Below are 20,851 nucleotides of genomic sequence, written 5' to 3'. Positions count from 1 at the left end.
TGAAGCTGTGATACATTATCTTACATTAAATCATTATACAATCATTTTACCCCACTCCCTCCCCCCTCCCTCCTTGTAGTATTTTCATATTTTTAACCATGTGCACAGATTCTTCATTCGTATTTGGATATTTGGATTGGCTTCTCCCCTTTCCACCCATTCCTTATATCCCCCCCATTTATTTGTAATCTTTTGACATTTCTCCTCCCATGTCTCTTCAGTAATTATCTGTGCGAATATATCTAATTGTACGTGTTCAAAGACATAATTATTCCAATTTTCCATTGTCCATTTGTGCCTGTCCCTCCATCCCAATGCTATTACAGCCATCCCGGCTAGAACCATAATTTTATATAACTCCCGCTTATTTCTTTCCACTTTTTTGTTTCCCAATATTCCAGAAATGAGCAAATCCCTGTTGATCTCTACATTAACTTGAAATTTTCAAGGAAAGGGCCTTCTTAGTGATGGCACCAAAGCTCTGGAACTCTGTTCCCCAGGGAGATTCGTCTGTCCTCTTCTGTCGCCGTCTTCCACCAGAGGATGAAGGTGTTTTCGTGTCGTTTGGCATTCCCTTGGTGATCTCTCCTTCCTGACCAATGTTTTAATTGTTTTTTAAATGATGTCTATGTATATTTTTGAGTACTTTTTGCATTCTGTGTGCGTGCGTGTGCCCCTGTGCCTGAAAGCCATGGCAGAAGAAGATTGGATTTCTACCCCGCCCTTCACTACCCAAAGGTGTCTCAGAACGGCTTACAAACTCCTTTCCCTCCCCCTCCCCACAACAGACACCCTGTGAGGTAGGTGGGGCCGAGAGAGCTCTGACAGAAACGGCTCTTTTTCAGCAGGTGTGAGTGGAGCAGTGTGGAATCAAATCCGGTTCTCCCAGATTAGAGTCCGCGCACTGAACCACTACACAGAAGAAGAAGAGGAGATTGGATTTATACCCCGCCCTTCACTACCCAAAGGTGTCTCAGAGCAGCTTACAAGCTCCTTTCCCTTCCCCTCCCCACAACAGACACCCTGGGAGGTAGGTGGGGCCGAGAGAGCTCTGACAGAAACTGCTCTTTTTCAAGAACAGCTCTTATTAGAGCTATGGCTTGCCCAAGGTCATCCAGCAGGTGTGAGTGGAGCAGTGTGGAATCAAACCCGGTTCTCCCAGATTAGAGTCCGCGCACTGAACCACTACACAAAAGAAGAAGAGGAGATTGGATTTCTACCCCGCCCTTCACTACCCAAAGGTGTCTCAGAGCGGCTTACAAACTCCTTTCCCTCCTCCTCCCCACAACAGACACCCTGTGAGGCAGGTGGGGCCGAGAGAGCTCTGACAGAAACGGCTCTTTTTCAAGAACAGCTCTTATTAGAACTACGGCTTGCCCAAGGTCATCCAGCAGGTGTGAGTGGAGAAGTGTGGAATCAAACCCGGTTCTCCCAGATTAGAGTCCGCGCACTGAACCACTACACAGAAGAAGAAGAGGAGATTGGATTTATACCCTGCCCTTCACTACCCAAAGGTGTCTCAGAGCGGCTTACAAACTCCTTTCCCTTCCCCTCCCCACAACAGACACCCTGTGAGGTTGGCGGGGCTGAGAAAGCTCTTGACAGAAACTGCTCCTTTTCAAGAACAGCTCTTATCAGAACTACATCTTGCCCAAGGTCATCCAGCAGGTGCGAGTGGAGGAGTGTGGAATCAAACCCGGTTCTCCCAGATTAGAGTCCACACACTGAACCACTACACAAAAGAAGGAGATTGGATTTATACCCCGCCCCTTCACTACCCAAAGGTGTCTCAGAGCGGCTGACAAACTCCTTTCCCTTCCCTTCCCCACAAGAGACACCCTGTGAGGTTGGCGGGGCTGAGAGAGCTCTGACAGAAACTGCTCTTTTTCAAGAACAGCTCTCATCAGAACTACGTCTTGCCCAAGGTCATCCAGCAGGTGCGAGTGGAGGAGTGTGGAATCAAACCCGGTTCTCCCAGATTAGAGTCCACACACTGAACCACTACACAGAAGAAGGAGATTGGATTTATACCCCGCCCTTCACTACCCAAAGGTGTCTCAGAGCGGCTGACAAACTCCTTTCCCTTCCCTTCCCCTCCCCACAACAGACACCCTGTGAGGCAGGTGGGGCTGAGAGAGCTCTGGCAGAAACTGCTATTTTTCAAGAACAGCTCTCATCAGAACTACGGCTTGCCCAAGGTCATCCAGCCAGGTGCAAGTGGAGGACTGGGGAATCAAACCGGGTTCTCCCAGATAAGAGTCCGCGCACTTAACCACTACATCAAACTGGCAACCTCTGGTGACTCCTCCTGGGGCACGGAGAACATTCAGAGAAGTGGCTTGATAGCCTGCCTCTGGGATTCCTTGGAGGTCGCCCACCCAAATACTTGCCGGGGTCAGCCCCGCTTCGCATCCGAGATCGGCTGAGACTGGGCTTAGCCAGGTCAGGGCTATTTTTCGTGTGTGGGTTTGAGTGCCCTGGAAGGCCCCGGTTAGCCCGGTCTCATTAGACCTCAGAACGTAAGTGGGGTCAGCCATGCTTAGCACTTGGATGGGAGACCACCAGGGAAGTCCAGGGTTGATATGCAGAGGCAGGGCGATGGGAAAACACCTCTGCATGTCTTCTGCCCTGACCTGGACGGCCCAGGCTAGCCCCATCTCATCAGATCTCGGAAGCTAAGCAGCGTCAGCCATGGTGAGTATCTGGATGGGAGACCACAGAGGAAGTCCAGGGTTCCCACACAAAGGTTGTTGGTATTGTTCAGTCGCACAGTCGAGTCCGACTCTTCGCGACCCCATGGACCAGATCACGCCAGGCCTTCCGGTCTTCCGCCGTCCTCTGAAGTTGGCTCAATTTCATGTTCGTTGTATCGATGACACTGTCTAACCATCTCATCCTTTGCTGTCCCCATCTGCTTTGACCTTCACTCTGTCCCAGCATCAGGGTCTTCTCCAGCGAGTGCTCCCTTCTCATTGGGTGGCCAAAGTATTTGAGCTTCAGCTTCAGTATCTGGCCTTCCAAGGAACAGTCAGGGTTGATTTCTTTTAGGATTGACTGATTTGATCTTCTTGCAGTCCAAGGGACTCTCAAGAGTCTTCTCCAGCACCATAGTTCAAAAGAATCTATTCTTCGGCGCTCGTCCTTCCTTATAGTCCAACTCTCGCAGCCATACATGACTACCGGGAATACCACTGCTTTGACCATGTGGACTTTTGTTGGCAGGGTGATGTCTCTACTTTTTATCATGCTGTTTAGGTTCGCCATCGCTACACAAAGGTAGGCAATAGCAAACCACCTCTGCTCCTCTCTTGCCTTGAAAACCCTGCGGGGTCGCCTTAAGTCGGCTGCAACTTGAGGGCACTTTCCACCTCCATGTATTTTTACTCTGCTTTCTCCACTGTTTCGGTGATGCGTGTTTGGGAGAGGTGTTGATTTCAATGGTTTTGAATGGTGTATTTCTGTCATATACGTCTTCAGCTGTTTGCCCCCTCGGTGGCTCTTGCAAGGGCAGAAAGGCGGGATACAGATTTTGTCCAGAAACGAAAAATAATGTTGCGAGCCACTTTGGAACCCCATACACCCCATGCCTTCTGGCCACGATGAGTAAACAAAGTAAACAATTTCTAAACGTCACTTTAGACAAGCAGCTAAGCAATGCTAACATAAGAGACGCCAATGTTGGATCAGGCCAAAGGCCCATCCAGTCCAACACTCTGTCACACAGTGGCCAAAAATACCAGGGGCCATCAGGAGGTCCAGCAGTGGGGCCAGGACACTAGAAGCCCTCCCACTGTTGCCCCCCCCCCAAAGCACCAAGATGACAGAGCATCACTTGCCCCAGAGCCCCTATCTATAACTTGTGGCTAATAGCCACTGATGGACCTCTGCTCCATACGCTTATCTAATTCCCTTTTGAAGCCGTCCATGCTTGTAGCCTCCACCACTTCCTGTGGCAGTGAATTCCATGTGTTAATCACTCTTTGGGTGAAGAAGGACTTCCTCTTATCCGTTCTAACCCGACCGCTCAGCAATTTCATGGAGTGCCCACGAGTTCTTGTATTGTGAGAAAGGGGGGAAAGCGCTTCTTTCTCTGCCATCTCTATCCCAGGCATAATTTTGTAAACCTCGATCAGGTCACCCCTCAGCCATCATGTCTCCAAGCCAAAGAGCCCCAAGTGCTTTAACCTTTCCTCATAGGGAAAGTGTTCCAACCCTTTTATCATTCGAGTTGCCCTTTTCTGTACTTTTCCCAATGCTATAATATCCTTCTTAAGGTGTGGTGACCAGAACTGCACACAGTATTCCAAATGAGGTCGGAAACGACGCAGAGCACACCCGGCCGTGCAACCTCACCTGCAAATTGTCGGCGTATTTCGTGGGGTGAATGGGGGGGTGGGCCTGATCCGATTTCGTCCCATTCCGGGGGGTCGGCCCACCCTGGTCGAGAATCCTTTGGGCAAAAGCTCCCCAGCGGGGATCTCGGGTCTGAAGCTGCACCAAGCCGGGGAGGTTGATGTCTTTGGGGAAAATATTGGTCTCCGTTCGGGGATAGCTGATGTACCTTTTTAAAAAGAGGGGTGGGGGAGAGAGAGGGAAAGAAGGACCAAATGTTTTTGGTTGCATTTCTATTTCAGCATGTATCTACATGCTCTGTTCTTCTACTGTACTTGGACTGACCTTCCATTGGAAAACACCACCGTATTTTTATAAGCTGAAGGTTCCAAAGCGGCGGTGAGCCTTTCTGTTGGCACCCACGGACTACTCACCCACCTCAGTGTTAAATGGACATGTGGCGTGCCTGCTTACTGGGGAGACGGTTTTACCTTTAAACACTCTCTGAGTACATAAACTTGGTAGTTGTTTGCTGCCACCAGGAATTAAAAATTCCAAATCTCTTTTTTGATAGTATGACCTAGGGTCTGGGCGTTTCAGAGGATTATGTGGCCCTGAGAAAGTACTGTACTGTACTGATTCCTGGGATAAGTTTAAACAAAAATGATTTATCCAGTAAAGAACAAAATAGGTCTCTGGTTATTTTGAACAGTTGCTGAAGAAAGGAACTTGTAAGTATAACTGGAAAAGCTTGGTGCCACAAACAGTTTCTCAAACTCCAAACTCCATTCTGACAGGCTTATACACTCATATATATAGCCACACCGGCTAGTCTCTTTTTTTAATTCACACTGAATAGAATCAACTCTCTTAGTCACACAGACTAAACTGTTGGTCTTATTCACACAGAATTAGACTCAGAATTCCATACTCACACAGACTGTGTTCTCTCTTCAAGCTTCACACACAGAATCCTTCATAATTCTCAGAGTCACACAGACTCTCTTCAAAACTCTTCCATACTTGACTCTCTTCTATCACAGAATCTCCTCATAAACACACACACAGATATTCCTCTCAGAACATCTCTCTTCCCACACTCTAAGTCATCAGCCAGTCGCAATGTACTTGTCTCCCTCTATCACTCTTCTCGTATTACTGCAGTCAAACTAAAAATTTCAAGGAACACACACACACACCAAAATATGGAATCATTACAGGACCAGTGTTCCCTCTAAGCTGAGTTAGTGTGAACTAGCTCACAATTTTTTATCCTCTGGCTCACATGTTTTTGTCTTAGCTCAGGAAGGATGCTTCCAGAGCACACTAATTTATGCATTAGCCAAATCACTTGCTCACAGCTTTCATGCCAATAGCTCACAAAGTAGAACTTTTGCTCACAAGGCTCCACAGCTTAGAGGGAACACTGTACAGGACCACCTTATTCAGACAGAATCTGCCAGTGTTCCACAAGTAGGATGGAGACGACAGCTCGCATGGTCTTTGACGGTCAAACTTCCGCACCCCCAGCTCTGTTTGCCATAATAAAAGGGGGAAAGGGAATTCCTGCGGGGAGGGGAGTGATCGATGTGTTTGAACCTTTTGGCTTTTAACTTTTTGAAGGATGGCACCACCTCCCAGGGGAGGAAGACCAGAGACTTTCTGGAGCCTGCTTGCTTTGTAGAGGGTGGGACCATATATTCCCATAAGGGGGGGGGGGAGTGTAGATGCAAATGGCTAGGTGAGAAGAATGGGATGTACTTGTGTCTGTGAGAGAGAGACAACGATTGGGGAGGGGTCCTTTTGAATCGCCTATGTCAGGGGTGGCCAAACTGTGGCTCAGGAGCCACATGTGGCTCCTGGCAGGGCAGCTGGGGAAGTGAAGGGGAGGCACGCCTCCCCAATCGGTCTTCCCTTTCCCGGCCAGTGCTTCCCTCCCTGGGTAGAATTGAAGTGGCGGGGAAGCAGAAAAAGAAAGCAACTTTAAATGCGTTCTCAAAGCACGCCCGGCTTGGAGAAAGCATCCAAATATCACGATCAGTATCTATTTTTATGCCTTTTGCTTTTTATTTCTGGCAGTCTTACTGGAGGTTAATGTTGATGAAAAGCAAATTTGCATATTTCCCAATAAAAACGTGTGTGATATTGGTTCATGTCTTGTGGCTCTCAGACGTCTGATGTTTCTTCTGTGTGGCTCTTGCGTTAAGCAAGCTTGGCCACCCCTGGCCTATATTATCAAGGGCCCCACTAAGAATCGTTACTTCTCACACAGCAATGCTTTTCCCTGGAACTTACTTATTTTCTCAATAAGCAAATCTCTGAAAAGAAAGCGTTGCTGAGAGTAACTTGGCCGGGAATCTGACACTGATTGCCCTCTGAGAGCAGAAGCTAGGAAGGAATTCATTTTGCCTCATCTTTGACCTCTTTCTGATGCTCATGTGACCTTGAACCTAAGATTACCTGGCTGTTTGGTGTAGGGGTTAAGTGCGCGGACTCTAATCTGGGAGAACCGGGTTTGATTTCCCACTCCTCCACTTGCACCTGGTTGGATGACCTTGGGCAAGCCACAGTTCTGATAAGAGCTGTTCTTGAAAAAGAGCAGTTTCTGTCAAGAGTTCTCTCAGCCCCACCGACCTCACAGGGTGTCTGTTGTGGGGAGGGGGAGGAAAAGGAGTTTGTAAGCCGCTCTGAGACACCTTTGGGTAGTGAAGGGCGGGGTATAAATCCAATCACTTCTTCTTCTTCATTCGGATTTTGATTCCGATGTTACTTTTTGAGTGGCAAGGGTTTTTGCAACTCTGTTCCGATAATATAAGTTTGCATACTCTGTTTCGGCCTATGTGGCCTTTTAACAGAAAGAAGGAAAGGGTTCCTACTTCACCCTTGCTCGGGGCATGGGAGAGGATAGCAAAAACAACAAAATATGTAACAAGATCAGAATTCGATTGAAGCTCGAAATAACTTGCAAGCGGCCCTGATCTATCACTCTAGCACCCACCGACCCTTTTCCAGGATAAAAGTCGCTTATTTTGTACCATCAGTGCAAAGAAAGGGGGGGATTTTTATTTTTATTTACCCCTGAGTGTAGAGTTTCTCAGCAATCCTCATCGTTTCTTTGGCGTTTATTCTCAGCTTACGAGAAGCCAGCTTCTCAAGTTCCTGTGCCATTGAGCGAGGAGAAGAAACAGACGTGATCAGTGTGAGGTAACAGTAACGCATCAATGCTTGCACCTAAAAGAAGCTGAGATATTGGCAGCGGTACTGCAATTACAGTGCATTTGTCAGACACCTGAAAATTTTGGCATCGCTGGACGTTTTCTTCCCTGCCGTCTCCATCACACAGCCTGAAAGGAATGCAGCACAGTGCTTGTTTCATTTTCAAAAGGAGGAGAAGAAGAAGAGTTGGTTTTATACCCCGCTCTTCACTACATGAAGGAGTCTCGGAGTGGCATACAATCACCTTCCCTCCCCCTTTCCTCAACAGTCACCTTGTGAGGCAGGTGGGGCTGAGAGAGCTCTGAGAGAACCGTGACTGACCCAAGGTCACCCAGCGGGTTTCATGTGGAGGAGGAGTGAGGAATCAAACCCGGCTCTCCAGATTGGAGTCCGCAGCTCTTAACTGCTACTGTATCTATAACGGTTCCACAACTGGAGGATGGGTGCAGAGATCTGGGTAAGGCTCCCAGCATGCAAGTTATGAAGGAGCCTTGGCGTGCAGTTGGGTCGCCTGTAGAACTAAGTTTGAATCCAGTGGCACCTTTAAGACCAACACCGTTTAATTCTGGGTATAAGCTTTTGTGTGCATGCACACCTCTAAGACCGACAAAGCTTAATTCCGGGTATACGCTTTCAGTGCATGCACAACTTTAAGACCAACAAGGTCCAATTCTGGGTATAAGCTTTCGTGGGCACAAAAATCTTTAAGACCTTAAGACCAACAAAGTTTAATTCTGGGTATAAGCTTCCATGTGTGTACACACCTTTAAGAACAACAAAGTTTAATTCAACATGCACACGAAAGCTTATACCCAGAATTAAACTTTGTTGGTCTTAAAGGAGCCACCGGACTCAAACTTTGCTCTATAGCTTCAGACCAACACAGCTCCCCCCCCCAATCTATTTTCATGGGTTTTCTGTAGACATTTTTAAAATAACCAACTCTGCCTTATTTAAAAAAACCCACACATTTCAAGTGCTGGAAGACAGTGCAGTCCTGAGCAGATACATACTTTTAAGCCCACAGAAATCAAGAGACTCAGAAGGTTGTGACTCTGTTTAGGATCGCATTATTAAGTCCCATAAGAGAAAACGTATTTGTTTGGATAATTTATACCCTGTTTTTCCCCCCAGTGGAAACCCAAAGGAGCTTACGGGGTGGTCCTCTCCTGCATTTTATGCTCGCAACAATTCAGATCCTAGTATGACCTACACCACACTGGCTCTCTCTTTCGCTAAGGCTTTTGAAGAGAGGATGAGTTACAGTCTGGTCTACTGGGACTTCCATTACTGGGACCAAACATACAAAAGCAACCTTAAAGAATATAAACAAAATCTTTTTTTGCGAAAATATTTACAGTGACATAAAATAAGCTATCATGTAACGTGCAAACAAAGTACAAACAGCATAATTACACTGAAAGACATTCAATTACAAGCGGGACACAAACTCCACTGCATATAATCTTAAAGGGACTCAGCCAACAACCTTTTGACAGGCTTGGGATAGATGCTTGCCGCCGTGCACTTGTGAATCCTTGGAAACGAGTGGAAGTCCCACAAGCCTTATGAAGACTAACAACTTGATAAAGATATCGATTCGAAACAGGCATGTCATATAGTATGTAGTGGTTAGGAGCGCAGACTCTAATCTGGGAGAACCGAGTTTGATTCCCCACTCCTCTACTTGCACCTGCTGGATGACCTTGGGCAAGCCATAGTTCTGGCACAGCTGTTCTGGAAAAAGAGCAGTTTCCGTCAGAGCTCTCTCAGCCCAGCCTCCCTCCCAGGGTGTCTATTGTGGGGAGGGGAAGGGAAAGGAGTTTGTAAACCGCTCTGAGACACCTTTGGGTAGTGAAGAGTCGGGTATAAATCCAATCTCTTCTCTTCTTCTTCATGCTCTGAGGAATTTATCCTCAGCTGTTAAAGATTTTTCTGTTCTTACAGCATAAAGAAAATTGTTGCCTTTAAGACTGTATGCAGCGGGGTCTATGTCCCGCTTGTAACTGTATGTCTTTGAAATGTAATTACGCACTTTGTACTTTATTTGCATTTTAAATGGCAGCTTATTTTATATCACTATAAATATTTTTTGCAAAAAAACAGATATTGTTCGTATTCTTCAAAGTTGCTTTTGTATGTTTGGTCGATTCTATTTTGGCAACCCTCTCCTCGCTTGTTGGGACTTCAATTACCAGCTTATCTCAGAAGCCTTTCATAGGAACATTTCAAAATCGCTTTTTCCTGAGCGTACCACAGTGTCCAGCGGCAAGGGTCTCCATTTGCTTTTGGGCCTGCTCCCGACCTCCACCACGGTGGCCAGCGGATCCTGAGAACGCAAACAAACAAAAGGGGGAAAAAAATAGAGAGGAGATCCTTGGAATACTAAGAGGGTACTGACTGCACAGTTAAGGGTCCTACCTCCAAGCAGATCTGATAGAGGATCAGGCACGCCATGTGGTTGAAGAGACGATTCCTCTTCCAGTTGAAGTCCACCGTGCCGTCCTCGTGATCGTGTGTCACTGCAGAGAGAAGGCAGCTAACCTCAAAGTGCTGTCGCAGCAACACAATGGGGTGGAGGGCAATTTATGGCACTTGGAGCTCCTTGGAGGGAGAGACAGAATAAAAACAGGACACACCCAACAATGGCAATGGCATTTGTTAAGAACGTCAGGTGAGCCCTGCTGAATCAGACCAACAGTCCATTTAGTCCAGCATCCCATCTCAATCAGTGGACAACCAGTTCCTCTGGAGAGCCAGCAACAGGGCAGAGAGACCGAGGCCTTCCCCTGAGAAGAGCCTCAGAAGAGCCCTGCTGGATCAGACCAGCAACGGTCCATCTAGTCCAGCATCCCGTCTCACACAGGGGCCAACCAGTTCCCCTGGAGGGCCAGCAACAGGGCAGAGAGGCCGAGGCCTTCCCCTGAGAAGAACCTCAGAAGAGCCCTGCTGGATCAGACCAGTGATCCAGCAGGACTCTTTTGAGATTCCTATCAGGGGAAGGCCTTGGCCTCTCTGCCCTGCTTTTGGCCCTCCAGGGGAGCTGGTTGGCCACTGTGTGAGACAGGATGCTGGACTAGATGGACCTTCACTGGTCTGATCCAGCAGCGCTCTTCTGATGTTCTTATGTTCTGCTGTCTACATATTTGTAATTGAATCGTTTCTGACTTCCCAACATTTGATACTCCCAAATGTACCTTTAATTTTGTAAAAGGTCTCTGGCACAAAGGCTTGGATGGCTTTAAACCTTTCTACCACAAATCCCAGCGTGGGGAACTGGCAACTTCCGTAGCTGATCAGCTGCTCTGCCAAAACATCTGGGAAGATCTTCTGGAGCCTCAGCGTTTGGAATCGGGTGAAGGAAGCGCCTGGGAGAATAAAGGAAGTTAGTTTGGGGGAAATATCTGTGTCCATCTGAAGCGGGCAGGGACGGAAAATGTAGAAGCCTGCACACTTAGGGTTGGATCCAACTGTGGGCTCCCTTGGTGAAAAAGGGAGACTGTGGTTGGGTCACCACCAACAAGGCTGTGCTGGGAATCATGGGACTTGTGCGGGCAAAAGCCGTGGGAGACAGGAGGTAAAAAGGAGAAGTAGGTAAGATCATTCACCTACGTTTTTCAGACTCTGCTTGTCTCCCCAATGGGGAGCCAAGAATGGCTTATGACATTCCCCTTATCAACTACCTGGTGAGGCTGGAGAAACTGTGACGGGCCTCCAGTCGCCCAGCAAGCATTTACATTTTTTAACCTGGATCTCCCAGCTCCTGGTCTCCCCCCCCCCCTCCAATATTGTCACGGCTCAGGGGCTGCCACCTGACGCTGCCACCACTCTGGATTTAGGATCCCTTGAGAAGGCCCAGAGCAGCCTCCCAAGACCTTCAGACCTCCCTTTTGGCCGAATAATAGCCGTGAGGACCAGGCAGAGTAAACAACAAGCAAAAGGTTTGTTTTATAGGAGGTCAAACAAACAAGGTGCAGAATAATAACAGTAAGTGGGTGAAAAGAAAAGGAATCAAATGCCCTAACGCGTCTAAATATATACTGTCCCTAGCTCACTATCAAGTGGCCTTAGACCACTCACCCTTCCCTCAGGATGAGGGTCTCTCCCCCACAGCAGCCTCAGTCCCTTCTGGCTCTGTTCCCTGGGAAGAAGAACAGTTTTCCCTCTTGTACCAGTTCCTATATTCCCCAGCCCTCTTGGTCCCTCTTGGTCAAAAATGGCGCCAAAACTTCCCAAGGCCTTCTGGGGTTTGTAGCCCCAGTCTCCCTTACTGCTAGCCAGGCTCCCTGGGCCTAGTAGGCCTCTGGTGGCACAGCCCAGATCATGACAAATATAATTTATTCAATTTTCAAAATTCCAACAACAAGTAATAACAGTCATTTACAGGATAAGTGTACATAAACTTAACAGCCTAAAAGAGAGCATTTTTCGTAAGCTTAGTGTTGACATCAACATTTACCCCAAATGAAGTGTGTCTATTATCTCTGCTCTTGTTCCTTGAGAAACTAGATGGGATAAGATCGGCAGCCATATCATTGTAAATCCACTATATTTGCCATTAGATTTTGTTGGATGCATTATGTCGGATACTTTTTCCCATTATGTATAAGTTCCATAATTTTTTGTACCATAAGTTTAGGGATGGTCTAATTTCTGATGTCCATTTTGAAGCTATGGCTGTTTTGGCAGCGAATAATAATAAAGCCAGTTTGGTGTCGTGGTGAAGTGCGCGGACTCTAATCTGGGAGAACCGGGTTTGATTCCCCACTCCTCCACTTGCACCTGCTGGATGACCTTGGGCAAGCCGTAGCTCTGATAAGAGCTGTTCTTGAAAAAGAGCAGTTTCTGTCAGAGCTCTCTCAGCCCCACCTACCTCCCAGGGTATCTGTTGTGGGGAGGGGAAGGGGAAGGAGTTTGTAAGCCGCTCTGAGACTCCTTTGGGTAGTGAAAGGCGGGGCATAAATCCAATCTCTTCTTCTTCTTCTAAAGCAATTCTTTTTCTTTGTATAGCAGATAAAGCAGTTTCATTTCTAAGGTTCAAGGGTATAGAGTCTGGGTTCTTTTTTATAGTGTGACCAGATATACACCTAATTCCCTCTAATATTTAATCCCAAAAGGGTGCTATGATAGGACAATCCATCCAGATCCTAGTCTGACGTTCTAACCTGATACACCACTTTGGTTGTCTCATTTAAACGGAGTGGCTTATGGCATTCTCCCCTTCTCCGTTTTATCCTGTCAACAACCCAGTGAGGTAAGGCCGGGCTGAGTGTGTGAAACTCACCTAAGAATGTGTGAATAAGCTGTCTAGATCCAACCCTGAGACTGATGCATTCAGAAGATTTCTAGACCTCAGGGTTTTGCAAGAAACACAGACAAACCAGTACAGCATTGAATCAGAGACCTGAAACGGCAACATCTGTGCGGGCAGATAATAATCAGCCAGTGCTTTGACAATTGCACTGGCTACCAGTCGAATACCAGATTCGCTTCAAGGTGCTGGTTATGATCTTTAAAGCCCAATGCGGCCTGGGACTGACATGTTTAACGGACCACCCCTTGCGCTCCACAGACCACCATCTGCTGGTTGTCCCCAGCCCAAAGGATGTTCACTTAGCATCAAACAGGGCCAGGGCTTTTTCTGCCCTGGCCCCGGCCTGTTGGAACATGCTCCCAATCAAGACCAAGGCCCCGGAAAACCTATTACAGTTTTGCAGGGCCTGCAAAACGGAGCTGTTCCGCTGGGCCTTCAGGTGAGGCGGTGGGCGTCCACTAGAACATAAGAACATAAGAGATGCCAATGTTGGATCAGGCCAAAGGCCCATCCAGTCCAACACTCTGTCACACAGTGGCCAGAAATTCCAGGTGCCATCAGGAGGACCACCAGTGGGGCCAGGACAATAGAAGCCCTCCCACTGTTGAAACCCCCCCCCCAAGCACCAAGAAGACAGAGCATCACTTGCCCCAGAGCCCCTATCTATACCTTGAGGCTAATAGCCACTGATGGACCTCTGCTCCATATGCCTATCTAATTCCCTTTTGAAGCCGTCCATGCTTGTAACCGCCACCACTTCCTGTGGCAGTGAATTCCAAGTGTTAATCACTGTTTGGGTGAAGAAGGACTTCCTTTTATCCATTCTAACCCGACCGCTCAGCAATTTCATTGAGTGCCCATGAGTTCTTGTATTGTGAGAAAGGGAGAAAAGTACCTCTTCCTCTACCTGCTCTATCCCATGCATAATCTTGTAAATCTCGATCATGTCACCCCTCGGTCGTCTTTTCTCCAAGCTAAAGAGCCCCAAGCGCCTTAACCTTTCCTCATAGGGAAAGTGTTCCAACCCTTTTATCATTCGAGTTGCCCTTTTCTGCACTTTTTCCAAAGCTATAATATCCCAGTTGCAGCGGCTGCAGTTCGGCTATTCATAGGCAGCTGTGGTTCAGATCTTTGTGGTTCGGCCGCAGCCCGATTGTCCCCAGCTTTAGGACTGCTGAATATGTAATTACTGCTATGTTTATCTTTTAACCATTTTAACTGTTTTTATTGCTTGATATTCACTTTTAATAGTCTACTGGTTGCAATTTATTGTTGCAGCTGGCCCTGAGCCCGCTTGCGGGAAGGGTGGGTTATAAATTGAAATAAATAGATAAACAAACACTCTATGTTTCTGGAAAACTCAACACATACACAGACCAAGCGCCTGCTCTTTGGGAGAATCACACTGAGGAAATGCCAGAACAGCCTTTAGGTTAGTTTTGCTACCGAGTCCGTTTCGCCACCCCTCTAGCCCAGGATCCTGAGCATTTATGCTGCACGGAGAGGGTTGTCCATCAACCACCCAGCCCCCCCTTGCTGCAATACCTATCCTGAGGTCCAGTTCTTGCCTAACGTCCACAGCATCGCTGACGTTCTGATCGGGCTGGCACAGGTTCTCGCAGGCGTTCCTGATGGCACGCGGCGTGATCTCGGAGAAACGGGCTCGGAATACCTGGAGGTTCGGTTTCACTGCCGACCACAGAGAGAGAGAGAAAGAGAGAGACTGGCTTAACACGGTTGCCGACAGACCCGAGGAAAGACGTCCTGCCCCTTGAATAGAGGCTTAATACGTGGAAATGGACAACCAAAGCATTTTGTGGCAGGGAGGTAAACAGCATCACATTAAGGTAGATTCAGGTGGGGTGGCCGTGTGGGTCTGAACAGCAGCAGAACAAAGTGTGGGTCCAGCGGCACCTTTACGGCCATCAAAGTTTTATTCACACTTGTGCTTGCACACGAAAGCTTACCCCGTGAATAAAACTTTGATGGCCGTAAAGGTGCCACTGGACCCACACTTTGTTCAGCATCACATTAAGCCTCTGTTAAAAGGGCAGAATCTTTTTTCCCCCTCCAGGCAGTTAAGGAGGTGCTATAACTGCGCTTCAGAGCTAGGGAAGGAAACGGCCATTTCTGCAAGTTGGGCTCCAGGTGAGTCCTAATTACCAGAGTGCCCACAAAACAACAAAGAAAAAGAAGAGTTGGCTTTTATACGCTGCTTTTCTTTACCCATAAGGAGTCTCAAAGCGGCTTCCAATCACCTTCCCTTCCTCTCCCCACAACAGGCACCTTGTGAAGTAGGTGGGGCTGAGAGAGAGAGTTCTGGGAGAACCGTGACTGGCCCAAGGTCACCCAGCGGGCTTCAGGAGAACCGTGACTGGCCCAAGGTCACCCAGCGGGCTTCATGTGGAGGAGGAGTGGGGACTCAAACCCGGTTCTCCAGATTAGAGTCCGCTGCTCTTAAGCACTACAGTACTGTCTCAATGAAACGGTGGAAGATTATTTCCTGAGCAAACAATATGGAAAACAAAATCAGAACTTCAGTTCCTTCTGCGCTCTGAAGGAGCGGCATGAATGGGTGGGGAAAGAAGGGAAAGCACCACGAGGGACAAGACAGATGTTGCTAAGTGTCCCCACGCTCTGCAGCCGCTCGCGCCATTATCTAGTCAAGATGCTATCATTTGTGGACAATTCTTCCTAACCTTGACACAGAGAGAGCACTCCCTCTTTCTGTGTTATACCTCTGAGGATGCCAGTCACAGCTACTGGCGAAACGTCAGGTCCTACCATGCCCAGATCACAGCCACACAGCCTGGGAAATCTACAACAGGTAAATTCTTCCTTTATTTGAAGAAAATGGTTTTCAAACAGGAGGGGCGCCCTATATCCCGCCCTGCCCTCGCAAGGCACCTGCTTTGCAGACGTGAATGATCTCAAAGCCGATGTTCTCTCCTTCGCGGTCGCAGTCCGTCCAGATCAACAGCGCTTGGCAGTGCTGGACTTCTCGCTCCAGGGTTCGCTGGAAGTCAGAAATTGGATGAGAGGAGGGACTCCTTCGTTTGCACCAGCTTCCAATGAAGTATCCCCCCCCCCTTTGGGGTCTTGTGGACACATTGGGACAACTCAGAACCAGTGTTCCCTCTAAGCTGAGTCAGTGTGAGCTAGCTCAGAGTTTTTTAGCCTCCGGCTCACACATTTTTGTCTTAGCTCAGGAAGGGATGGCTCCAGAGAAAACTGGTTTATCCAGTAGCCAAATCACTTGCTCACCACTTTCATGCCGGTAGCTCACAAAGTAGAATTTTTGTTCACAAGACTCCACAGCTTAGAGGGAACATTGCGTCAGGACGCTTGAGCTCCCCAACAGGTTCCGAAAGCTTGGTTCCAGAAAGGTGGGAAAGTGCTTCGGAAGACACGAGAAGCGCAAACGGAAGACGTCACGCTAGACGAAGCTCCGCCAAAGCAGATGATATACGCGATGGCTGAAGAACAGCCAGCAGATAACTTTAGCAGTGGTACAAACCTTAATGTCAATGTAGTTCTCAGGGCAGTATTTCTCGATTTCGGCTTCGAAAAGGAGAAGGGGGTTGCAGCTGTGCCTGGTGGAAGGAGTATCAAAACAAGGTTAAAATAGGCAAAGCCCGAAGCCAGCAATCAGAAGAGGAAGAAGAGATTGGGTTTATACCCTGCCCTCCACTACCCGAAGGAGTCTCAGAGCAGCTTACAATATCCTTCCCCTTCCCCTCCCCACAACAGACACCCTGTGAGGCAGATGGGGCTGAGAGAGCTCTTTCAAGGACTGCTCCTGAGAGAAGTTGTGACTGACCAAAGGTCACCCAGCTTGCTGCATGTGGAGGAGTGGGGGATCAAACCCAGTTCTCCCAGATCAGAGTCCCCCGCTCTTAACCACTACACCCAACTGGCTCTCAGTTTGGGCATTCTGGGCTCTGAACACATCTCCAGAATACAAGCGATCCATTTCTCTGACAGGTTTTGCCCCTTAGGTTAAAGCATACACTTAAGGAAGCATTTATAGCTCCCCGGGGAGATCTCAACCTATACAAACCATTTTTTAAATGGCATCTTGAAATCGTGAGCCAGGAGATGTCCTGAAACGGACGTCATCACCACCGAGACGTTCTGCAGAAACCAGAGGAACATGGATTAGCTCCACTTGAAGTTGAATTAAGGTGCAAAGCCGCCCTGTATGTCACATGCGTATTTGTATGTACGTTTCATAGCTATAAGGTAAACGTTTCCCTTGCTCGAAAGCCAGCTGACTCCGATTCTAGGGAGCGGAGCTCATCTCTGTTTCCAAGCCGAAGAGCCAACGCAGTTCGAAGACTTTTTCTGTGATCATGTGGCCGGCATGACTAAACGCTGAGGCGCACAGAACGCCATTGCCTTCCCACCAAAGCCCGGGGACCTATTTATCTACTTGCAATTTTCTTGCTTTCAAACTGCTAGCTATACTTACGTTCAGGGCTTTTTTTGTAGCAAAAGCCCAGCAGGAATTCATTAGCATAATAGGCCACACCCAACAACAGAAACTCATTAGCATATTAGGCCACACCCCTGACAGCATATCTCATTAGCATATTAAGCCACACCCCCATGTTATCAGAAGTGTGCTCATCCAGCCACACCCACCTTTTGCTTCTTATTCTGTTTGCTTTGTTGTCAAAACTCAGGGCTTTTTTGTAGCAGGAACTCCTTTGCATGTTAGGCCACACACCCCTAATTTAGCCAATCCTAATGAGATTCTGCTGTTGGGTGTGGCCTATTATGCTAATGAGTTCCTGCTGGGCGTGGCTAACGCAGGAGCCAGCCGGAACTCCGTTCCTGTGCGTTCCTGCCCAAAAATAGCCCTGCTTACGTCTAAAGAAAGAGAAATAAACAACTGCAAAAGATAATTTGAAACATACCTGACCAAACATGTAACATTGATATTCATAGATCTTGTTGTATTTGGAAAGACCTTCTCTCTAGAAAGAAAACAAAATAATTTGAGTACATAATAAGCTGCTAGTTCTCAGTCCGTTTAATAGGTAAGCTCAGGAAAGATAAAAAAAGAAAAGAGGTTGGATTTATACCCTGCCCTTCACTACCCGAAGGTGTCTCAGAGCAGCTTACAAACTCCTTTCCCTTCCCCTCCCCACACCCTGTGAGGAAGGTGGGGCTGAGAGAGCTCTTACAAGAACTGCTCATGAGAGAACAGCTCTGAAATAACTTGTAACTGACCCAACGTCACACCAGCAGCTGCATGTGGAAGAGTGGAGAATCAAACCTGGTTCTCCCAGGTTAAAGTCCGTGCTCCTAACCACCACACCAAACTGGCTCTCAAGGGTTTGGATGTTTGTTGGTAGCTAAAAACAACTCTGGAAGAACTCTGGAAGAATCTTTGGGCTCCCTCCCCTAAATACTACTTAATAACTGGACGCATCATATTCATAGCAAACCACAATTTGTCTATTTCCAAACTATACACTTGTGGTTTGTTCTCTGCCTTCTGACCTAGAATTTAATCCTGACTCGGCGGGCCGAGAACAAACCACAGCTTGGGATCCCAATACACCAACAAATATGATTTGCTGTGAAAACAGAAGCATTTAATTATTGAGCTACATGCAGGCAGAGGAAAGGCAGCACATGAGACCAAAGATCCTCCATGTAACAACAAACTGCAGTTTGTTGTTTCATCTAAACCAGGGGTGTCAAACATGCAGCCCGGGGGCCGGATGAGGCCTCCGTAGGGCTTCTATCAGGCCCGCAGTGGAACTGGCTGTCTTCTGCTTCTTCTTCCAGTTCTGCTGCTGCTGCGTCATCGTAGATTTGCAGCTTACAGATACACACCTGAACAGCATACTCAAGATTGCAACAGCACAGACATTTTGATGCAATGATTCAAAGCAGAGGTGTCAGTTTTCAGACAAACAAAATATTGCAAGAGTGCTAATGTTTTAAGCATGATTTTAAGCTAAAAAAGCCCTTTGTGTTTGTGTCCTTTATAAAGTTTAAAGTTTTATAAAGTTATAAAGCTACCTGGCATTACATTTTATGACACACGTGGCCCGGCCCAACAAGGTCTCATTCATGTCAGACCCGGCCCTCATAACAAATGAGTTCGACACTCCAGATCTAAACCATGCTACAGTGAAAACATCTCTGGCCCTGGACAGATAAGTGCCAAACACCTTTAAGTGGGGTCAGGGGGTCAGGGCTTCTGCACTTATAACATAGTGGGACAAGCCCTAACTCTATATTTATTTCAACATCACGTTTTAAGTACCACTGAATTCATGATAAGCAAGGATTTTGCTGTGCAGACATGTTCAGAAAAGCCAGAGATCTTTCTAACATGTGCTCATTCCTACAATTGTCACAGCCGCTAATCTGTGCACAGGCTGCATCTTAATGCTTTCCATGTGGGAACGCTGACCTGGGCAATTATAATTCCACGTTTTAAAGAGCTTGGTAAAACTACCCACCAGCTGGGCTTTTCTTCAAGTACATGCGCACCTTCCCCGTCCGGAGTCAGGCACAACTCTTTCATGCTGTTTCACAATCTGTCCCTCACAACTGGTGGTGCACCCTCTTTGGGGACTTGGAAGCTACCTGAACATGCCAACCCTCGTCACTGGCTCTGAACCGACCCTCAGTGTTGGTTGTACATGTCGACTGACTGAAAACGTGTCAGAATCTAACCCACACTTTTGGGCAGCGAGATTCGAATCCGGTAGCACCTTAGAGACTGACAAGATTTCCAGGCTATACGCTTTTGAGAGTCAACCCCCCCCCCATCAGATATCTGACGATGATAAAGAAGAAGAGGAGATTGGATTTATACCCAGCCACCCTTCACTTGGAGTCTCAGAGCGGCTTACAAACTCCTTTCCCTTCCCCTCCCCACGACAGACCCCCTGTGAGGTAAGTGGGGCTGAGAGAGCGCTTTCCAGAACTGCTCCTGAGAGAAGTCTTCTGAGAGAGAACTGTGACTGGCCCAAGGTCACCCAGCTGACTGCATGTGGAGGAGGAGTGGGGAATCAAACCTGGTTCTCCCAGATTAGAGTCCACCGCTCCTAACCACTACACTAAACCAGCTCTCAAAGGGAGCTCTGAGTCTCAAAAGCTTACAGCCCCAAAATCTTGTTGGTCTCTAAGGTGGTACTGGATTCGAATCTAGTTGTTCTACTGCGGACCAAAAAGGATACCCTCTGAAACACACTTCTGGGAGGCTCTCAGTTTACCCATCTCTCCAGCGGACACCATCTGCCAACCACAACCCCCCCCCCCCAGATTATGGCCTTCCCCACTTTCCTGAAATATGGGGGCAGGTGCCACATTGAGGAACGGTCCTCAAAAGATAAATCCAGGTGGCATGCCAAAGAGTCATGTGGGGGGCATGCCAAGGAGCCCCATGTGGCTCCCAAGCCAATGAGCGAGTATTGCTGGGGTAGCCGATATATCCCAAGATTTTTACATTTCTCCTACCCGTCTCATCCTGCTGTTGGAAAGTATGTCCGCAATCCCCCTGGCAGCGTCGTTCTTCTCCGCCACGCACAGCACCTTCTGGACGTTTCGCAACATCGCACCTTTCGCAGCCTGAGAGAAACGGAGACTCCAAGACTGGAAGAACCATCTGACCCCACGGCGGGCAAACAGACCGGTCCGGAGGATCATCCCACAAGCCGGGCACGGCTCCCAGCCTGGGAAGTCATGGTGAAGCTTCGCCCCACGGCTTCTTTAAAATCCTGCCCCTGTGCATCCAGACTTTGTGGAAACAACTGAGACGGCAGCGAAGAAATTAGTCTGACTCAGTTCTGAAAACAGAACAGGCATCCGCTTGTCACAGAGGACGAGTTCAACGGCTGCGAAGTTCCAGAAACTCCCGATTTCTGTGGATTTTTGTTTGATGGGAAGATGAAGTCACATGGCCCAGAGTTCCCCGATAACCAAAGGTCGCTAGGGCTGCCTCGGTTTCCCTCAAGCGGTTCA

The 20,851-nt window shown here is 47.9% G+C and overlaps 1 protein-coding gene across 1 annotated transcript in view; it reads right to left on the bottom strand.

The window, feature by feature from the left end:
- The window catches only part of TOP3A (topoisomerase (DNA) III alpha), a 41,903-nt gene extending 21,367 nt beyond the window's left edge, over window positions 1–20,536 (bottom strand). The window contains exons 1-11 of the mRNA XM_015409401.1: window positions 20,348–20,536; window positions 17,782–17,841; window positions 16,923–16,996; window positions 16,380–16,455; window positions 15,770–15,878; window positions 14,408–14,551; window positions 10,746–10,916; window positions 9,970–10,070; window positions 9,803–9,877; window positions 7,409–7,491; window positions 4,354–4,561 (exon numbers count right to left, since the gene is read on the bottom strand). Of these exons, the coding sequence (XP_015264887.1) occupies window positions 4,354–4,561; window positions 7,409–7,491; window positions 9,803–9,877; window positions 9,970–10,070; window positions 10,746–10,916; window positions 14,408–14,551; window positions 15,770–15,878; window positions 16,380–16,455; window positions 16,923–16,996; window positions 17,782–17,841; window positions 20,348–20,536 (1,290 nt within the window). The remainder of the gene's footprint in view (window positions 1–4,353; window positions 4,562–7,408; window positions 7,492–9,802; window positions 9,878–9,969; window positions 10,071–10,745; window positions 10,917–14,407; window positions 14,552–15,769; window positions 15,879–16,379; window positions 16,456–16,922; window positions 16,997–17,781; window positions 17,842–20,347) is intronic.
- Between the last annotated feature and the right edge of the window lie 315 nt (window positions 20,537–20,851).

The sequence above is a fragment of the Gekko japonicus genome, unplaced genomic scaffold (genome assembly GCF_001447785.1).
Source record: "Gekko japonicus isolate JY-2015 unplaced genomic scaffold, Gekko_japonicus_V1.1 scaffold103, whole genome shotgun sequence".
NCBI lineage: Eukaryota > Metazoa > Chordata > Lepidosauria > Squamata > Gekkonidae > Gekko > Gekko japonicus.
Note: the sequence above shows the minus strand (reverse complement) of the source record. Positions and strands in the feature narration are given on the sequence as shown.